Raw genomic sequence first — 20,527 nt, 5'->3', positions numbered from 1 at the left:
CTGAAAGGTACGTAAAGGGCATCTGCATATAAGAGCATATCCTTAAACTCTCCTACAGGAATACTCCCTCTATTCATCCACTCCCAGGGAAATATGGGACACAGAGGATTAATTAAAAACCGAGACGAAAGGACACTATGATGGCTGGCTTCCAATTAGAATACAAATGGATTCATTTTCCAAAAGGAACTGTCATGCCATGTGACAGACTCCAGAGGTTCTGCAACGTTCCAACAATTACGTGATGTTTTTGAGTGGAAAGATTTATGAAAGGAAGACAAAGACATCCACCTTAAAACAACATGTCAAATTCCTCCACAGAGCAGGTATGATTTGGGTGGTGGATCATTCTCAGTGCTGCAGTGGCACTGATGTGGCGGTGGTGTGTTATTATGTGTTGCACTGGTACGAGTGGATCAGATACAGCAGTGCTGCTGGAGTTTTTAAACACTGTGTCCACTGTCCACTCTGTTAGACACTCCTACCTCGTTGGTCCACCTTGTACAGTCAGAGACAGTAGCTCATCTGACGCTGCACAATGTGTGTTAGTTGTCCTCTAGCCCTTCATCAGTGGACAAAGGACACTGTTGGCTGGATATTTTGGTAGACTATGCTCAGTCCTGAAGAGACGCTGAGGGGTTTTAAAAACTCCAGCAGCACCGTTGTGTCTGATCCACTTGTACAAGCACAACTCACATTAACACATTGCTACCACATCAGTGTCATTGTGGGGGTCAGGACCATTAAAAACCATAGTCAAAAGCGGTTAAAGAATGCAGATACAAAGTACACCTATATAGTCAGTAGAACCAAGGAGGCCAGTCCTAATGTTGGATAATAATGAGATTATCCTACAGTTTATAGTTTAGAACCTGGTCAAACCCAAACTACATTGGCTTTCTACAAGCCATTCAGATTTCACTCCCCATCCTTCATCCAGGATCACTGAAATTACACCACCTCATATGGACTGCTGTGGTGCTTGATCCTTGTGGTGTTTTGAATAAATCAGGTCTCAGACATTTTATTAAGACCCCAGAACTGTGTTCACTTGTGGAACAAGGATAGAATATGTCCCCTTTAATAATGTGTCTTTTCACATTATTATGGATTGTAGTTGGTGAAAGATCTAAATACTCTGTCTTTGAACTATCTGACAAATCTCTCATGACGTTTGGTCATGAACCATGACACATCATTGCATACAAAGACTAAGCCTTTAGAGGAAGCTTGTTTATACCCAGTGTAATGTTTCCAAACAATGTAATGAATTTTCTATAACATTTTGTTTTGTCCTTATGCCCTGTGTTTTTTTTTTTTGTTTGTTTGTTTGCAGGCATCACATTAAAAAACTGTATATTTGAACAAACAAAAACTACCACGTTGGTAAGTAAATCCTGAATGTGCTTCTCTGTATTTTCATTCATTCATTATCTGTAAGCGCTTATCCAGTTCAGGGTCAGGGTGGGTCCAGAGCCTACCTGGAATCATAGGGCGCAAGGTGGGAATACACCCTGGAGGGGGCGCCAGTCCTTCACAGGGCAACACACACACACACCTACGGACAGTATATTTTGAGTCGCCAATCCATCTACCAACGTGTGTTTTTGGACTGTGGGAGGAAACCCATGCAGACACAAGGAGAACACACCACACTCCTCACAGACAGTCACCTGGAGTGGGATTCGAACCCACAATCTCCAGGCCCCTGGAGCTGTGTGACTGCGACACTACCTGCTGCACCACTATGCCACCCTCTCTGAACTGTTGTCTGTTAAATTACATTTCATTACATTACAGTTAATTAACAAATCACATGTTTTAATATTGGTTTCAACATCAAACATTAAAGTGAAATGAGAAAAATTAAGTTTGTCCAAGACGTGGGACTATTTTGCAAAGTATAGTCATAGTTTATAATAAAACAGGTTATAAAGTCGTCATATGCTTTGAAAGCTTATCACCTCATTCTATACAGTGTTATCAACTTCATATTATGCACACATTGCTTATCCTCCTAGCCTAGTAGAAAGACTCCAAAATCTTATCCCATCTCTTTCTCTCTCGATTACCCACACACACACACTTTGATGTGCCTTATAAAGAAGTGCAGACACTTCTTATTCAGCAGACCCCCAGTTTTCTCCTTCCCCTCAGTTCACATCACAGATAACACCTTAGCACTCTCCCTATGTCATACACTGAGTCAATTGAGTCATTATTGAGTGTCAGTGTTTGCTTTCCCCCCTGTGGTCCAGTGCAGCGGGGGGTTTACAGTGGAGCCTGGACGGAGGTGTGGTCATTAATAAAAGACTTTCACGCCATGCACGCCTTCATTCACACATGGCCACACAAACACAAACATGAACACATCTACATAAAAGCAGGAGGCACACATGATTTGCAAATCTCACCTATTGCGTCCCCTTGCTCGTGCACCATGCTGGCCAGGTCTTTCATAATCTGGTTCACATCCAGCATGTCTCTCTGCAAAACAACAACACAATAGCCTAGGGGTTAGACCTGTGAAGAGCACAACAGGAAAAGAAACACAAGAGACCCAGGCCTGGGCCCACTGAGAGACAAAGAGACACAGGGCATAAAACCCTAGTTATGAACATCATTCAATTTTGAATATGTCAGCAATGTGGTTTCCTGCATAAATACCTCATTTTTGCACCAAACTTAAGCCACTTTCACAAATGCATGGTAACCCAGAAATTGTTTACCAAGAACTCGTCTGACACATAAAACCTCCCACTGTGTGAAGACAGGTGTGAAGGCAGGTCTCAGACATCATGTACAAGATGCCACCTATACAGAGTTTTTAAAGCAATCTCAGACAAGCCTGGTCTCAAGGCCATTACTAGGATTCGTACAATGTGTAAGAAATACAGTTGGCAGTCATACAATGTTTATGAAATACAGTTTGCCTTTTGGGGATGTACATGTGCATTTCTGTCACATTCCTAGAGTTAAAACCCGGCTCCTAAATTTAACCCTAAACATTACACTAAAACATTTCCATAAACTTAACTTTAAATCTAACATTAAAGTCTAAATATGAACTCCAAAATGTAAGCGAGGAAGCTTGTGCTAGCATTTCTCCTGCGGTGTTGCTATCAGTGTGTGAAGAGTGGGAGAAGTGGGTTGCATTGACAATCCAACACAATGGCAGCACTTTGAACACATTTTAAAAGTGGTCAGAAACTTGTAAATAACTCATGAAAGAATAAAGTTACATTAAAACCATTGTTTTTCTTGTGAAATTCCCAATAAGTTTGATGTGTCACATGACCCTCTTCCCATTGAAAAAACAAAAGTTGGATCCAAAATGGCTGACTTCAAAATAGCCACCATGGTCACCACCCATCTTAAAAAATTTCCCCCCTCCCATTTACTAATGTGCCACAAACAGGAAGTTAATATCACCAACCATTCCCATTTTATTACAGTGTATCCATATAAATGGCCCACCCTGTATATCCACAACAAAGGTAAGAAATAGACCTGGAGTATGGTTGTGATAATGAGTGGGCTCCATTCTATTTTGAATACAGCCATCTGTATCTGTAATGCTTTTCTCAGTATATCCTGAGTTGTTCGCCTAATTAAGCAAAACACCAACTAGAGGAGCTGCTCACCTGCGGTGGATGGTGGACCTACAGCGCTGAAGCGGTGCAAGTATGTACCAGTTCAGCTCTTAACTCTCTGATCCCTTGAACACACAGTTTTTAAGTCCCTAAAAATGAGTACATGTCCAGGGAAAAGAGGACCTCTGGTCACCGTCAAACGGTTTCAAATTTAGTTCACGAAATGGAATGTGAAATATGGCTGAACTACCAACAGACAGGTATTTATTTATTTAGCAAAGACACAAACTGCTTTGGAGCAACAAAAGCCATACATATGAGCTTCAGACGACAGCTTGAAAGCAGCAGAGAGCACTCTACTATATATATATATATTCCTCCTCAGGCAGCTGAAACGTGTAACTGTGTAACTTGGAGCTCTGTGCTCAGTGCAAAAACACAGCCATGTGCATTTGTTTATATGACTAAAATGAGCGTTTTCACAGGCTGTAATACTCCAATAAGAGCAGCCAGGTTAGCATGCTATTATCATATGAATATGAATGGGTGGGCCATCAAGAGTCCCAGATAGAGATATGCCTCTTGTTACTTATATTTCTATAACAACCAGGAAAAATTTAATTTCATCCATATATTTGGAATCAAGACCCTTTAAGGTTCCTGGGGGTATGTTTATTATGTTTCTAGGACATAAACTCACTGAGTTTTGGCCTGTCTGATTAATTCTGCCGGTGGGAGCACAGACTCCAGAGGGTTAAAATTTCCAACAATTATAACTTTACTTCTGTGTATTAGTATATCTTATATAAAATCATGGAATTCCTGCAGGGGCTCAAAGTAAGGCCCTGGTGGTCTATAAATTGTAATAAGGGAGAAATAATTTCCGGATTTATGTCAAGAAACATACTTTTGAACAAGGAAGAATTAGGAACCTGGTCTCAAGATTGTCCAAGTGTATTAATGGCTAAGCTTCCCCCCTCCTGACTTTAATAGAGGGCTTTGTAAATAATTGTAGCTTGTAGGTGTAGCTCCACTGATAGTGTTTTTACACCTGTTGTTCATGTGCTAAATAACTAGGGTGGCACGGCAGTGGCACAAAATATAGTATTGGTTAAACTGACCATCTGCTAGCTGCCGTGAGATATCACCTAGGGTGCACCCTGCTGAGACTGTGTCTATTCTCAGAAAAAAAAGCAAAATCCTTGAATGCCTCTGAAAGTTTGTGCAATGAACTTATATCAACAAATTTTTTGAACTAATATCAAAACCAACTTATCAGCTTACAGTGCCAACACATTTAATCTAAAGCTAGGACTGCTCAATGTAAGATCCCTTACATCTTAATCCAATATTGTAAATGGTAATACAACTGTAGAACTATACATTTTATATGATGTGCCTCACCGAAACAGACCACACAAATACACATCTCTAAGAGCATTTTGACACCTGCAATTTTTAGTCCGGATAAATCTGCCTCTGGTTAATTTTCACTCTTATTGTGAGTGGTTTGGGCAGTACAGACAATTGCACTCAGATGTGGATCAAAACAACAGTAGAGAGACCATTATTAGTCTGTTCCCAAACAAACGTAGAACATTTTTAGCGTATTTTTAGTATAATATAAGTTATTTATTTTTTTATCATTGTAGAGGTATTATTTATTAGTACATTTCATAAACAATAACTTAAAAATTATGTTAGATGTAACACCCAAAATTATGGAAGGAATTTGGTCATTTTCTTTCCTACAAATACATTTTGCATTTAATTAACCTTCATATTTTAAACATTTAACCATTTTACATTATTCCCCACACTGTTACAGTTCAGGGATATCTCTATGCCTTGTGTCAGGCTGAGACTACATATCATACCATATGTTAAACCCGCTATATAGATTCCCCACTCAGAAAGGTTACCCCTATAAAAGTCCCTGGGTCAAGATTCCTAATGCAGCAGCTTTATAACATAGTTCAACTATAAGCCACTCAGATTAAGAGTGTTTAAGATCAGTGGGCAGGTGCGTGACTGTACAGCAGGGCAGCTGTATTCTGTGGACAGGAACACCATAAAAGTTCACACATTCAAGCTAAACATGCACTTCTTGTATTCCAGGCCCTGAGAAGCTCTGTTGGTGTGAACTCTGAGTCTATCTTCCATTCCCAGCTTCCTCCTGCTTCCATCCCAGGCCGTGTGACTGCAGCTGGGCCAGTGCAGCCACGGCCACTGAGCCATTCATCACAGGTGGCTGCGATTGTCTGGGAAACTGGCAGTCCTCCTCGCTCTTGGCAAATACCATCTGGCTGGAGCCAAAATGGCCCCTGGCAAACCCCACACTGCTAAAGACGTTTTTTGCATTAGTCTTCAGGCAAGTCCAGTGTCCAAACTCAGAGGAATGGCCCGATAACATATTTATTTTACCTGCCAACACAATTCAAATTCAGTTTGTCCCAATGATGGAGAGTAAAAAACTGTTTTGTTCATGTAGCCAGGGGGATATTCATGAGGGAGAGAGAGAGAGAGAGAGAGAGATATTGACTTGTAGAGCGCTCTGGCACTCAGTGCTCTGATCTGATGCCTTGGGAGAACCTGGCCTGCCTTGTCTTACCACGATTATCACATCAACAACATTACGTATCAAACCTCCACACACCTACACACACACACACACACACACATATATATATATATATATATATATATATATATATATGATGTCACTGCCACCTGAGGCAAAGAGTCCCAGAGAGTACAACCTCTCAGTACAGGCCACACTCTCCCTGATTGGCTAACGCTAGTTTACGTGGGTGAACTACAACTACCATAACTACTACAGTTATTACCATTAATATTACTACTACAATCATTAATATTACTACTACTAGTATTAATACTATTGTTACTACCACCATTAATACTACTACTGCTACTGCCACCACTACCACTACCACTACTATTTCCACTACTACAACATTATGATTACCACTATTGTATACTGCTAACAAATTTTCTAATACTACTACTACCAACTCTCTTATTACCAGTACAGTCAGTACAGTTATTACTACCACCCCTCATCTTCCTAGTACTATTTCTGCTATTGCTACTACTATTACCACTATGAACAATATTATCACTACTAGTATTATTACTACTACTATTAATACTACTACCAACACCTCCATCAGTACTACTACAACTACTACTACTACTACTATTAACACTCTTATTACCATTACTACTGCTATTACTATTACCACTAATATCACTATTAGTACTATCACAGCTATGAATCCTAGTAATGCTAATAGCACCATTAACACTACTACAAATACTCCTACCACTTCTGCTACTATTTCTACCAATACAAGTACAACTGCCACTACTATCCTACTACTATTATTATTAACACTAATACTAATATCAGTACTACTACCACTAATACTACCAGCACTACTACTAATAAAACTATGATTTAAAATTGCCCATTGTTATTCCCTTCCACACGAACAACCCCTCCATTTAAAACCAGGTGATTGACCTTATCCATATGATGTTATTTATTCACTAGAAAACACACCATGTATAAAGTAATCAGTCAGCGTCATGGCAGAGTCATTCCATTTTGACACAAAGGTGTCCCAAAGACATTGTCAAATGGGTCACTTCCAATGGTTTGGGTTTCTGACATCACAAACCTAATGAACCAATCCCATCAAATCAATCCCCATCCCAGGGCCAATCTTTGGACCTGCAGCTGAGCAGTGGCTGGGGTGGAGATAAAGGCAGGGACTAATTGTAGATTCCCCAAGCTGATTCTTATGGGCTTGTGAAGCTACAGCACAGTTGCTACTAAAAGTACAACAGTGGACAGATTTTGCTATGTTAGCTGACAGACACTCACCACAGCTACTATCTTGCTGAGTGATGTGGAGGAGAGGTCCTTCCAGTCCACCCAGAATGTGAGACAGAATAAGCGTGGTATGTTCTGTTGAGCATAGATGGCTGTGACATCAATGGGAATTGAGCTTGTGTTGTTCTGATGATAAAATACAACACTTGCACCACATGGGAGACTGGACATGTAATTCATTGGGATTCATTATTTTACTTGCTTGGCAGTGCCCTAGTTTATGTGCATGTCAGCATGAGAGAGAGAGGGTGAGAGAGAGAGAGAAATATCAGTGAGTGACAGAGACGTATTGATCGTTAGAATGCAGTGGCGTTTGGTGACCTGGTGCCTGGGGAAAGTGTGGAATGTCCTGGGGGCTGACGTGTTCTGGCCTGCATCATTCAGAGAGTTCTCTTCAGTTGGTGGAGCTCAGCAGCCCCTCCAGTAAAGCCCCGAGGCCGATGCATGGGACCTGCGTGAGGAAAAGGAAACAGAAGCGAGAGAAAAAAACCCTTTTCTAAAGCAGACACTCTGCTGAGGGGGAGCTGGCTTCGGCAGTGGAGGAGCTCCAGGCCCAGTAGCTCTGTGATAGAAGACGATAAAACTGCCTTGTCACCCGAGCCACGAGTTTACTCTCTCGGACCAGAACAAACACAGAGCCCACAAAAGCACCAATGGTGTAAGACTTTACGGATGACAACGTCCTTTATGTGTTCAATCCCTGGTAAAATAACATCAAGCCAGGGCAACAATCGTATCAGATGGGAGCTCTATTTGCTGCTAACTCTGTTCTCTGGGCTTCTGTCACTCGCCCTCTGTCTGCTGTTATTGTGTCTGTCTGTGGGTGGAGAGGGTGGGGGATGAGGGGAGGGAAACAGGAAAACAGAGAGAGATAAAAAGGAAGAGAGAGAGAGATAGATAGATAGAGAGAGAGAAAGTGGGATGAGAGGGTTAAGAGAGAGTGCAAAATAGGCAAAGAGATAAAGAGAAAGGAGGAGTGCATGAGTGCACAAGATGAGGGATAAAAGAAAGACAAATGAGAGGAGATAAGAGAGGGAAAAGAAAGATAGGATAAGAGAGAGAGATGGAAGGAGAAAGGGAACTGACAGAAAGGAGACAGCATGAAAACAGAAGGGAGGAGGTGAATACTGAAAAAAACAGAATAAAGGTGAAGAGAGAAGAGGGAGAGAGGAGAAAATGTAGAGAGGATGAGATAGAAGAAAGATAGTCCTAGAATGAGGTAGAGAAAGAGGGAGTATGTAAAAGAGAGAAAACAAATAAACAAGAGAAGAGATGAGAGAGAGTATTAATAAGGAAAGGTAAGGAGACAAACAAAAGCAAGAGAGGAAAAAGATGAAGAACAGGAGACAGTGAGATAAAGAGGGAGCAAAAGGGGAGGGGGAGGGAGGGACAGGGAAGCAAAGAGCATATGTTTGGGGGGGTGGGGATTATAAAGAGGGTCTCTCCTGTTTCATAGATGCAACATGTCAATGTGAGAATCACAGCTTTGCTCCATTTGACCCTAACACACATCACCACACTGCATGGATCTATCAGTGGTTCCACACAATTCAATGTGAAAAAAAAACACCTAAAACAAACAAACAAACACGCCCAACATCCTGATAAACATCAGTGACTGAAAATAATGACGAACAAACAGATGTGTGCTGTACACTGTACAATGAACACTGTGTAATTCTCCCTTCAGCCTGATGGTGGCAGCAGTACTGTAAACTTACAGTACGCTACTGATTAGTTACTAATGTAAAAGCCTGCACATTAAAAAACAATCCATGGACATTAACAGGGACAATAAAGAGAGAGAGAATGGACAAAGAGGGCAGAGGAACTAAAGCAGATGGACACTACAGTGGTCTGCACCAGTTTCACAGCAGGAACATCACAGCGAATCAGGAGCTCAATAAATTGTCACTCTCATGACAATTAAACATTTAACCACCAATAAAGGTGTTATTCTGTCTCACCAATCTCATATCTCCAAAATGATACATTCATCATTCATTCATTCATTCATTCATTATCTGTAACTGCTTATACAGCTCAGGGTTGCGGTGGGTCCGGCGCCTGCCCGGAATCACTGGGCGCAAGATGGGAACAACCCCTGGAGGGGGCATCAGTCCTTCAAAGGGCAGTTGAAGGAACTGTCCACAGTTCTGAGTGTGTGTGTGATTGGGTGATGGTGTGGAACTGTCCACAGGTGTGAGTGTGTGAGTGAATGGGTGATGGTGTGGAACTGTCCACAGGTGTGAGTGTGTGAGTGAATGGGTGATGGTGTGGAACTCCCCACAGGTGTGAGTGTGTGAGTGAATGGGTGATGGTGTGGAACTGTCCACAGGTGTGAGTGTGTGATTGAATGGGTGATGGTGTGGAACTCCCCACAGGTGTGAGTGTGTGAGTGAATGGGTGATGGTGTGGAACTGTCCACAGGTGTGAGTGTGTGAGTGAATGGGTGATGGTGTGGAACTCCCCACAGGTGTGAGTGTGTGAGTGAATGGGTGATGGTGTGGAACTGTCTACAGGTGTGAGTGTGTGAGTGAATGGGTGATGGTGTGGAACTCCCCACAGGTGTGAGTGTGTGAGTGAATGGGTGATGGTGTGGAACTGTCCACAGGTGTGAGTGACTGGCTGATGGTGTGGAACTGTCCACAGGTGTGAGTGTGTGAGTGAATGGGTGATGGTGTGGAACTCCCCACAGGTGTGAGTGTGTGAGTGACTGGGTGATGGTGTGGAACTGTCCACAGGTGTGAGTGTGTGAGTGACTGGGTGATGGTGTGGAACTGTCCACAGGTGTGAGTGTGTGAGTGACTGGGTGATGGTGTGGAACTGTCCACAGGTGTGAATGTGTGAGTGAATGGGTGATGGTGTGGAACTGTCCACAGGTGTGTGTGTGTGTGTGAGTGAATGGGTGATGGTGTGGAACTGTCCACAGGTGTGTGTGTGTGTGTGTGTGTGTGTGTGTGTGAGAGTGACTGGGTGATGGTGTGGAACTGTCCACAGGTGTGAGTGTGTGAGTGACTAGGTGATGGTGTGGAACTGTCCACAGGTATGAGTGTGTGGGTGACTAGGTGATGGTGTGGAACTGTCCACAGGTGTGAGTGTGTGAGTGACTGGGTGATGGTGTGGAACTGTCCACAGGTGTGAGTGTATGAGTGACTGGAGTTTTGCCCTGTGATGGACCGGCACCCTGTCCAGAGTGTTTTCCTGCCTTGAATCCAGTCAATCTGGGTAGGCTCTGGACCCACCATGACCCCAAACACGATGAAGCCGAAGATGAATGAATGAATGAATGAATTAATGAATGAATGTTAATGGGTGATGGTGTGGAACTCCCCACAGGTGTGAGTGTGTGAGTGAATGGGTGATGGTGTGGAACTGTCCACAGGTGTGAGTGACTGGCTGATGGTGTGGAACTGTCCACAGGTGTGAGTGTGTGAGTGAATGGGTGATGGTGTGGAACTCCCCACAGGTGTGAGTGTGTGAGTGACTGGGTGATGGTGTGGAACTGTCCACAGGTGTGAGTGTGTGAGTGACTGGGTGATGGTGTGGAACTGTCCACAGGTGTGAATGTGTGAGTGAATGGGTGATGGTGTGGAACTGTCCACAGGTGTGTGTGTGTGTGTGAGTGAATGGGTGATGGTGTGGAACTGTCCACAGGTGTGAGTGTGTGAGTGAATGGGTGATGGTGTGGAACTCCCCACAGGTGTGAGTGTGTGAGTGACTGGGTGATGGTGTGGAACTGTCCACAGGTGTGAGTGTGTGAGTGACTGGGTGATGGTGTGGAACTGTCCACAGGTGTGAATGTGTGAGTGAATGGGTGATGGTGTGGAACTGTCCACAGGTGTGAGTGAATGGGTGATGGTGTGGAACTGTCCACAAGTGTGTGTGTGCGAGTGACTGGGTGATGGTGTGGAACTGTCCACAGGTGTGAGTGTGTGGGTGACTAGGTGATGGTGTGGAACTGTCCACAGGTGTGAGTGTGTGGGTGACTAGGTGATGGTGTGGAACTGTCCACAGGTGTGAGTGTATGGGTGACTAGGTGATGGTGTGGAACTGTCCACAGGTGTGAGTGTGTGAGTGACTGGGTGATGGTGTGGAACTGTCCACAGGTGTGAGTGTGTGAGTGACTGGATGAGCTTTGCCCTGTGATGGACCGGCACCCTGTCCAGAGTGTTTTCCTGCCTTGAATCCAATCAATCTGGGTAGGCTCTGGACCCACCATGACCCCAAACACGATGAAGCCGAATATGAATGAATGAATGAATGTTAAAATGTAGATATAGGACTTTGCTCCTTCAGTAATAAAAACAAGCATAATTTACTTTGAAATTACTTTGAAATCAGTTTTTACTATTCTGAATCATTTCTGGCAAAGTGCGACTGGCCCTCAGGTTTTTAGGACAAGGTCCAATCTGGCTCCTGCTGAAGAGAGGTTGGACTCCGCCCCCCGTGGTGTGGGAGAGTAGGAGTTGTATAATTTTAGCCAGAGTTTTGCGTTACAAACTTCATAACAAACTGTACCAGTGCAAGATCTCTGCAACACTTTTGAATAAGAGGGCATTAAATAGTGGCACTTAAGTAACAAGACAGTAAGAATGAGTAGATAATTAGGTAAAGACACATAAAGACACATCATTCATTCATTCATTATCTGTAACAGCTTATCCAGTGCAGGGTCACGGTGGGTCCAGAGCCTACCCGGAATCAGTTTGCACAAGGCCGGAACACAATTTCAGTCACAATTAATTTCAGTAAATTCATTCGTTCATCTTTAGTAACCACAGGGGCGTCATGAGTCTGGATCCTACATGGAATCCAGACTCAGGAATACAACGTGAATCCGGTCACTCACACACCTGGTTTCACACAGCCACTCCATCCCCCAGCATGTGTTTTTAGCGGAGGAAACTAAATCACCTGGAGGAAACCCATGCAGACACAGGGAGAACACAATAAATTCCGCATACGTTGAGGGGTTATTGATCCCAGGGGACTGAAGTGGTGTGTCAGCCACATTACCTGGGACAGGCCATGTTTTAAAATAGTGTCTCATCCACCTGTTACATCCAGGCCACTAGGTGTCAGTGTAACGGCTGTTTCACATCATGAAGAAAAATAACTGATTTACTGCTCCCTAAGGGCAAATCCCTCTGTTCATTTAGAGGTCAGCTAAGAAGGTCAGTTAACAGCCACTAGGATGCTTTATGAGTGTGTAGTCTTTCCATTATTACCAAATGGACATTGAGGTCAGTTAACCCTTTCCAGGCTTACAGAGCTCTACTATTATAAGCATTATAATGAGTAGGACTGTGGGCCATTTGTTGGGCTGGATTACTCACTTATGAGCAGTCAAACCTTATTATGGCTGTACTTTAACCCTTTCATGACTTATGTATACTAGAAAGACAGTTGTATCATTATAAATATTATAAGTGGGGCTTTGAGTGGTTTTGACTGGATTACTCACTGATGATAAGTCAGATGTTGATGTTGCTATAGTCAGAGATACATGAGCTCCTGCGGTATGTTGTGTTACATGGATAATGTTTTAGGACAATGCATTTCTCAGTAATGAAATCAAACACCAAATTATGGGCATTCATTCATTCTTCCATTCATTTATTTATTTATTTATTTCGTTCGTTCGTTCGGGTTCGTGTGTTCGGTCAGTGGGTTCATCACCTGCCCAGAAGCACTGGGTATAAGGCAGTACACCCTGATCAGGGCACCACAGACTCACACCTGAGGACAATTTCACACAGCCTGTCCATCTACCAACATGTTTTATTTCCAGACTATGGAAGGTATCTGGAGCCACTGGAGGAAACCCACAGACACAGGGAGAACACAGACAGTAATCCAGGGGTCATTAACCATAACCCCAGGGCCCTGTTGGCTGCTGTATGGCAGTGACACCCTCTGTAGCCCCACCATGCCACACCTTTACATGAAAATATTAAAAAACTGGCACGTGCCTGCATTTCATGTTGGTCACATTTCCAATAGCATTCAGTGACTTCATACATCTACAGCAGATGACTTTACTGCAAATGAGATGAATGTGCCTTTTCTAAATGAAATATGACTGCAGATCTAGGAACCCAAGCAGGCCTTGCCCTCTGGGCTGTTTTTATCCTTGGCTCGTATCAACAAATTTGAATAAATCTGTGATAAGTGAGAATTAAAAAAAAAAAAATCCAAAGAGATAAGAAGTAGGCCTTACATCTGCGCTCAAGACTTATGAGTTCAAGACTGCACAAAGAATGTCAAATAAATATGAGATTAAGTTGCTGCAAAGCGGCAGATGGTAGCAATCAACTAATGCTATTTTTTATTTTTTTACTTTTTTTTGCGTTTTTTTTTTTAAGAAATGGCAAGGTGCCATCAATGCTGATGAGGGACAGATGAAGAGAAAAGGTGAGAGAGTGCCTCCTGGAGCTGAGGACTATGGTTTCTCCTGAGAGGTGACCTTTGCTGCCTCGTTTAGGTTATGACATGAGAGCATGGTTCTTTGTTTGTGACAACACCCACTCATCAACTTTCAGAGTCATAACAGCAGTCAGTGCCTAATTGCACTGCAGTGTAACTCATGCTTGAAGCCACAAACAATGATAATAATAATGTGTGTGTATACATTGGAAAAGCCATCTTCCATTATCTTCCATCACAAGGCCACAGAGCTATCCATGGGTAGCGGTCATGTGATTTTTTTTTTTTTGATGTGGGCACCATATTGATGCCTGATTTTCTGGTTTCAGAGCATAGCATTAATGTAAACATTAGATTAGATTAGATTAGATTAGATTCAACTTTATTGTCATTACATATGTACAAGTAGAAGGCAACTATAAAGATGCTATAAACATGATATACAATGGATATATAAACACTATAAACATGATATACAGATAACTAATTTACAGGTTGGGTTACCAAAGGAGGGTTGGATATGTTTACATTAATTGAATGTGCAGGATGTGTGTAACCCAGTATAATATACAGTTATGTACAGTGTAAAAATAGTATACAGAGACTGTAGTGCAGTCAATGACCAGATTACGGATGAGTGTGTGTTATCGGTGGACAGAGTTCAGTAAGGAGACAGCTCTGGGGAAGAAGCTGTTTGTCAATCTACTTGTCCTGGTCCAGAGGCTCCTGAAGCACCTGCCAGAAGGCCAGAGGACAAACAAACTATGAGCAGGGTGTGAGGAATCTTTCAAAATGCTGCAGGCTCGACGCAGACAGCGTTTCTTCTGTACGTCCTCAACTGATGGAGGACAGCGATAAAAGTTCACCAGAATGGCTGGAGACAGATGTTGTTTCTTAAACATCCTCAGAAAAAAGAGGCGCTGGTGAGCCTTCTTGACCAGGCTGGAAGAGTTGGAGGTCCAGGACAGATCCTCCGATATGTGTGTTCCCAAGAATTTGAAGCTGGCGACATGTTCCACAGCCATCCCGCTGATACAGATGGTATCGTTAATCCCATACACAGGTCCTCTCCCTTGGAGAGAGTCTCACAGCACTCACAAGCACAGAAGCCCTCTGCCTCTTTGTTTCATGGCGGTAAAGGATCCCACAGTACAGTTAAACGCACTTAATAATCAGAAAACCAAACAAAATCAGATTTTGTGAGTAATATGATCAACACATTTACATGCACTTGGGAAATCAGATAATGGGTGAAATTCGGATAATGGGTTTACACGAGTCTGGCAATATTCTGATTTCTGTTTTGTAACAGCCATTAACGCTGCTAGACGGAGACAAATAAGTGTCTGTTCCTGGCTGCAGCATGTCCAGACAAAGCCCCGAGCTGCTGGACATGTGTTCACAGTGAGGACTCCTCGCAGACAGTGACCCAAGGCCAGGATCAAACCTGCCACCTTAGGACCCTGGAGCTTTGTAGCAGCAACAACACCAGCGTTGGCTGAAGGAGCATAAAGAGCAGTGGAACTGTGTTCTCTAGACTAATGCAACACTATCAGACTGAATGACTTGGAGAGTTATTTTGCTGATATTTATTCAAATCCTCCAGACAAGGCCTACAATCAGGAGCAGGCTGAACACCACCCCCCACCACACACACATTCTGACACAGAGCTCACTGGCGGCGCTATCAATCCAGAGAATGACAGAGGGGCACGTTGCTGTTATATCAGTGCCATGTCCGGATGTGTATGTGTGTGTGTGTCCCGTATCTGTGCCAGTCGTGTGATCTGGACACAATGGGCAGAACTTGTCGAGTCTGACAAGCTTTCATCAAGATTTTTGCCATGGGCTCCTCACCCAGTGTGACACAGAGGCAATTATGAAAGAGTGCATTCATATCACCGCCTGCCCCTGGCGCACAATGTGCTGAGGGTCTTTCATGACGGGTCTGAGGGAAAAATAACGATTCCAGAGGATCCAATCTGTCAGCCACTAACAAGTTTACTCCTCATAAACAGTGAATAGAGAAAAGAGGAGATAACATATCAATCAGAAACGAGTTCAGAGAGAAAGAGTACAGTGACAAAGCCAACAGATACAGTGATACGGGGGTGGGGAGGAGAGGGGGTGGTGATGGGTGGTTTATAAATGTCAGCGCGTGATGGAGATCAGGAGTAGAAGTGAATGGTGATATTAGAGCAGTTCTTGATTCAGTGCAACTACCACCGTCACATCAGTGCACACACTGCCCTTTCATCTCTCTCTCTCCCCACTATTCGTCATCAGCCTCTGTCAGTGCATGTCATTTGTCCAGCCGGCCGTCCATCCCCACTGCCCACCTTATCATCCGCCCGCTACAGCTGTTCCCTCCACTCTAATGTCACTCTGTTCCTGAGAAACTCACACTCAACAACACCACTTTAATATTACAACACTCACATCGCCGTTATGCAACCTGTTCATCATCATCATCATCATCATCCATCAAAAAAAAGGACACCATGACCATTCCATGACCAATACCATACCCATATCTGTTTTAGATAAGTGTTATTAATGATCCCACTTCTTAAACTCAAGTAAACAACCAAAACACTCAACTCTCACTGTCCACTCTGGACTTGACTGACCATTAGAGAGAACAACACACACCTGGGCTGGCTAGAGCTATGCTTGTGTGATGAGGAACCCCCAGCCCCTACTCTAAGCTCAGGCTTGCAAATAGCACCACAAGAATATGGGCAATGCTTGTTATATTGAGGTGTTAGTAGTAGTAACACACTAATTACGTAAGTGTCATGGACATATAGACCATGCTGAAACTAACTACATGCTGTAGGACGTCCACTACATCTCAGCATCCACAGGTATCTTGCAGTTTTGGTCTGAGGGCATTGTTCTGAATGCTTTCATTTGCCATTTGATGTGTAATAACAATGTTATGCCTTATGCCTGGATCAAACGACATGACATTACCGTCTTTCACGACGTTCACTATGTCAGATTAGTGCTTATGTCAAGAGCATTTCCTGTTTCCTTTTTCCACCTGACAGCCGCAGCAGCTTCCTTCCCTCTTCTCTGTGTTTACATATGCACACCCACTCTGTCCTCCTATTGGTCATCGTCAAGGGACATGCTGTAGGATATTTCAGACTAGGTGAAACCATCCACTGTGAGGAGTTGGTGTGTTCTCCCTGTGTCCGCATGGGTTTCCTCCGGGTGCTCGGGTTTCCTCCCACAGTCCAAAAACACACGTTGGCGACTCAAAAGTGTCCGTAGGTGTGAGTGTGTGAGTGAATGTGTGTGAGAGTGTCTACGTTGCCCTCCAGGGTGTATTCCCGCCTTGCGCCCAATGATTCCAGGTAGGCTCTGGACCCACCGCGACCCTGAACTGGATAAGCGCTTACAGACAATGAATGAATGAATGAATTAAACCATCAAAAACTTCAAACATACTAGACTTTTTGTCGTCGGGAGTCCCAGGCACTACATCGCTGATCTTTGACTATGTCACACTGCACAACCTTTACTCGTCCCAGTGGAAAATAGTCGGAAACGACAAAATCGGGCCAAAATCGGGCCAAAATCGGGCCAAAATCGGGCCAAATTTGCGTAGTCTGATCCCAGCATTGGTAATAAGGCAACGCAATGCTGTTAACCTTCAAAGCTGAGAGTGACTGCTCCTAACGTCTGAAAAACACTCCAAGTAAGTGGACTACAACCTCTCTTCACACCCCCCCTGCCGCCTGAAAACATGTTTCTAAGCATCTCTTTCGAGGAAAATATATCCCAGGACCCTAATCAGAGCTCTGAAAGCCTAATGTGTTGCTACAGTACTTGACTGAATCATGTCCTTGTTCTTTTCTTTTCCCTTCTCCTATTTTTCCCTCCCACCCCCTCCATACAAATGTGTTTTATGCTGATATGAGACCCCCCCACCTCCCCCGAACCAACACCCCCACCCCCACCCCAACAGCCCAAAGGCATCGGGCAGCAGGACGCAGTGTCACTGCCACAGCAGAAAAACTGTTAAGCAGATTTACGCACACGCTTACTGCCGGGGAAAAAAAAAAAACCAGAAAGGATGACATTTTTCCTGTGCTGCCTGTGACGGGCTTAAGCAGGAGATGTCTCTTTTTCGCCCTTGCTGAATAAACGCTTTATAATGTAGAATCAAATGTTTGCCTCTCTCGCGCTACACCCCAAGGACCTCACAACTCACAGCAGGCATCTCCTGATGCAGAGAAACATGGGGCTCTGAGGGAGGGTGGGAGGGCACCAGATAGCGAGAGAGAGAGAGAGAGAGAGAGAGAGATAAGAAAACTCTTGGAAATATCACTCAAAATATATACTCATCCTTGACATGTGGGAAATCTCCTCAGTCCGTGGAATATACCTCAAGCCTCCCCTGACTCTTCATAAGTATCGCTCTGTAATTCAAACATCCAAAACATTAGGACCATCCCAATGTGGCCAAGGCAGCTGTAGCCAGGTAATAAATGATACTCGATAATCAGTGGTTTTAATGTTGTGGCTAGTCAGAGTTTTGTGTAGCACTGTAAGTACTTCTGTTAACACATAATCTCAGGAGAGAACTTACTATCCCTGTGCCATCAGAGTCTCTCTCTCTCTCTCTCTCTCTCTCTCTCTCTCTCTCTCAAGGGCAAAAGAGATGCTCTGGCCACATTTGCAGGGGAGACATGTGTCTGTATTTTTTTCCCTCCTGCTTGGGCCAGGTGTTGCATTCAGATTCCCCTTGAAAGTTGTCCTCTGTTATGCCCAGAGCCTTTTATTTCTTCTGGAAATTCATTTTGATGAAATGATGGCCAGTGCCAAAGCGCTAAAGGTGCAGCTGGAGGTGATATCATAAAAGAGGGAAGGAGCAACCTCGCTGAGCCTCGGGCTGAAGCTCATTTCCATCTCTCTCTCTCTCTCTCTCGCTCTCTCATATATAAATAAATAAATAAATAAATATCACTTTAGATAAACCCACAGTGTGATGTTGGAGGACAGCGTAGTACATCTGAATTCAATTAGTCACTCCAGAGGCACATTTAATTCCCCTTGTTCTTCTCCTTGTAGAAAAAAAATCCAAAGCTGGGAACCCACAGCAGAGAGTGGTTTAACCCTTTTCTCACTGTCAGCCTTGTTCCTCTGCACTGGACTCTACCTCTACCTCTCTCCCTCTCTCTCTCTCTCTCTCTCTCATGGGATGCACCCTCTAGAGAACAGTTCTCCACAGTACGCGTGCACACACACACACACACACAAAATCAGTGCCACATAGAGATAGTGAGAGTGGGTGAGTGAGAGAGAAGAGGGTGGGGACAGAGAGAGAGAGAGAGAGAGAGAGAGAGAGAGAGAGAGAGAGAGAGAGAGAGAGTAGATTAACTGTAAGTGGGAGCGTGAGAGGGTAAGGGAAAGAGAGACTGTGTAAAAAAGTAAACCTAGAGAAAATCAAAACAGAAGCAAGGGTTATAGAAGACTATCAGAGAGAATGAGAGAGAGAAAGAGAAAGAGAGAGAGAAGGGAGAGGAATATAAGATGAATGGAGAATCAGAAATTAAACAATACAGCCTGAAGAAGGATGGAGTAAAGAAAAAAAAGACAGAAGGAAGAAAAATGAGAAAGAAACAAAAAAAAGAAAGATGAGAAAAGGCTACCACCACTTGCTTTTTACTAGTTACCCACCCCACATTGAAGTTTTTTGGACTCCTAACTATTACTAGAATCAGTACTACTACTACTATTATTATTATTATTATTATTATTATACATTCATTCATTTATTGTCTGTAACCACTTATCCAATCCAGGGTTGTGGTGGGTCCGAAGCCTACCCGGAATCACTGGGCGCAAGGAAGGAACACACGCCAGTCCTTCACAGGGCAACACACACACACACACATTCACTCACACCTATGGACACTTTTGAGTCGCTAATCCACCTGCCAACGTGTGTTTTTGGACCGCTGGAGGAAAAAGGAGCACTCGGAGGAAACCCATGCAGACACAGGGAGAACACACAAAACTCCTGACAGACAGTCACCGGAGCGGGACTTGAACCCACAAGCTCCAGGTCCCTGGAGCTGTGTGACTGCAACACTACCTGCTGCGCCACCGTGCCGCCCTATTGTTATATTATTATTATTATCACCATCATCCTTGCTTTCATTATCCATTATCAGTACACATGCTCATAACAGCAGACCTATGTGACGTAAAGTGACCTTTTGTCAATAAATTGTAGTTTGACCAAAGGTGGATTTGACCTTTGCTTCCTCCCAAGGTTTCTTCCTCAGTTTTCCACTGCCACTGTCGCCCATGCATTGCTTAATGTTTCATATGGAAACTTTGTCTTTACTGGAGTTCTGTGAAGCTGCTTTGTGACTACATTAGTTGTGAAAGGTGCTATAGAAATCAATTTGATTTTATTTGATTTGATTAGACAGTAGAGATGAGGCTGAGTGAGGTGGTGAGGGTGGAGCAGCCCTGTGTGGAGAGAGAGAGATCTGGAGTGGAAAAGCACATTGTCAGGTATGATGAGCCCAGCACACAGCCCAACAGTCACTTCACCCCCCCACCACTC

At 43.6% G+C, this 20,527-nt stretch overlaps 1 protein-coding gene across 4 annotated transcripts in view; it reads right to left on the bottom strand.

The window, feature by feature from the left end:
* The window catches only part of tsnare1 (T-SNARE Domain Containing 1), a 188,711-nt gene that overhangs the window by 70,934 nt on the left and 97,250 nt on the right, over positions 1 to 20,527 (bottom strand). For all 4 annotated transcript variants that reach the window (XR_010804405.1, XM_066683727.1, XM_066683728.1 and 1 more), the window contains one exon: positions 2,415 to 2,487. Coding sequence is in view for 3 of the 4 variants with exons in the window: in XM_066683727.1 (XP_066539824.1) it covers positions 2,415 to 2,487 (73 nt within the window). In the remaining variant the exon portion in view is untranslated. The remainder of the gene's footprint in view (positions 1 to 2,414; positions 2,488 to 20,527) is intronic.

The sequence above is a fragment of the Hoplias malabaricus genome, chromosome 10 (assembly GCF_029633855.1).
Source record: "Hoplias malabaricus isolate fHopMal1 chromosome 10, fHopMal1.hap1, whole genome shotgun sequence".
In the NCBI taxonomy this organism is placed as follows: Eukaryota; Metazoa; Chordata; class Actinopteri; order Characiformes; family Erythrinidae; genus Hoplias; species Hoplias malabaricus.
Note: the sequence above shows the minus strand (reverse complement) of the source record. Positions and strands in the feature narration are given on the sequence as shown.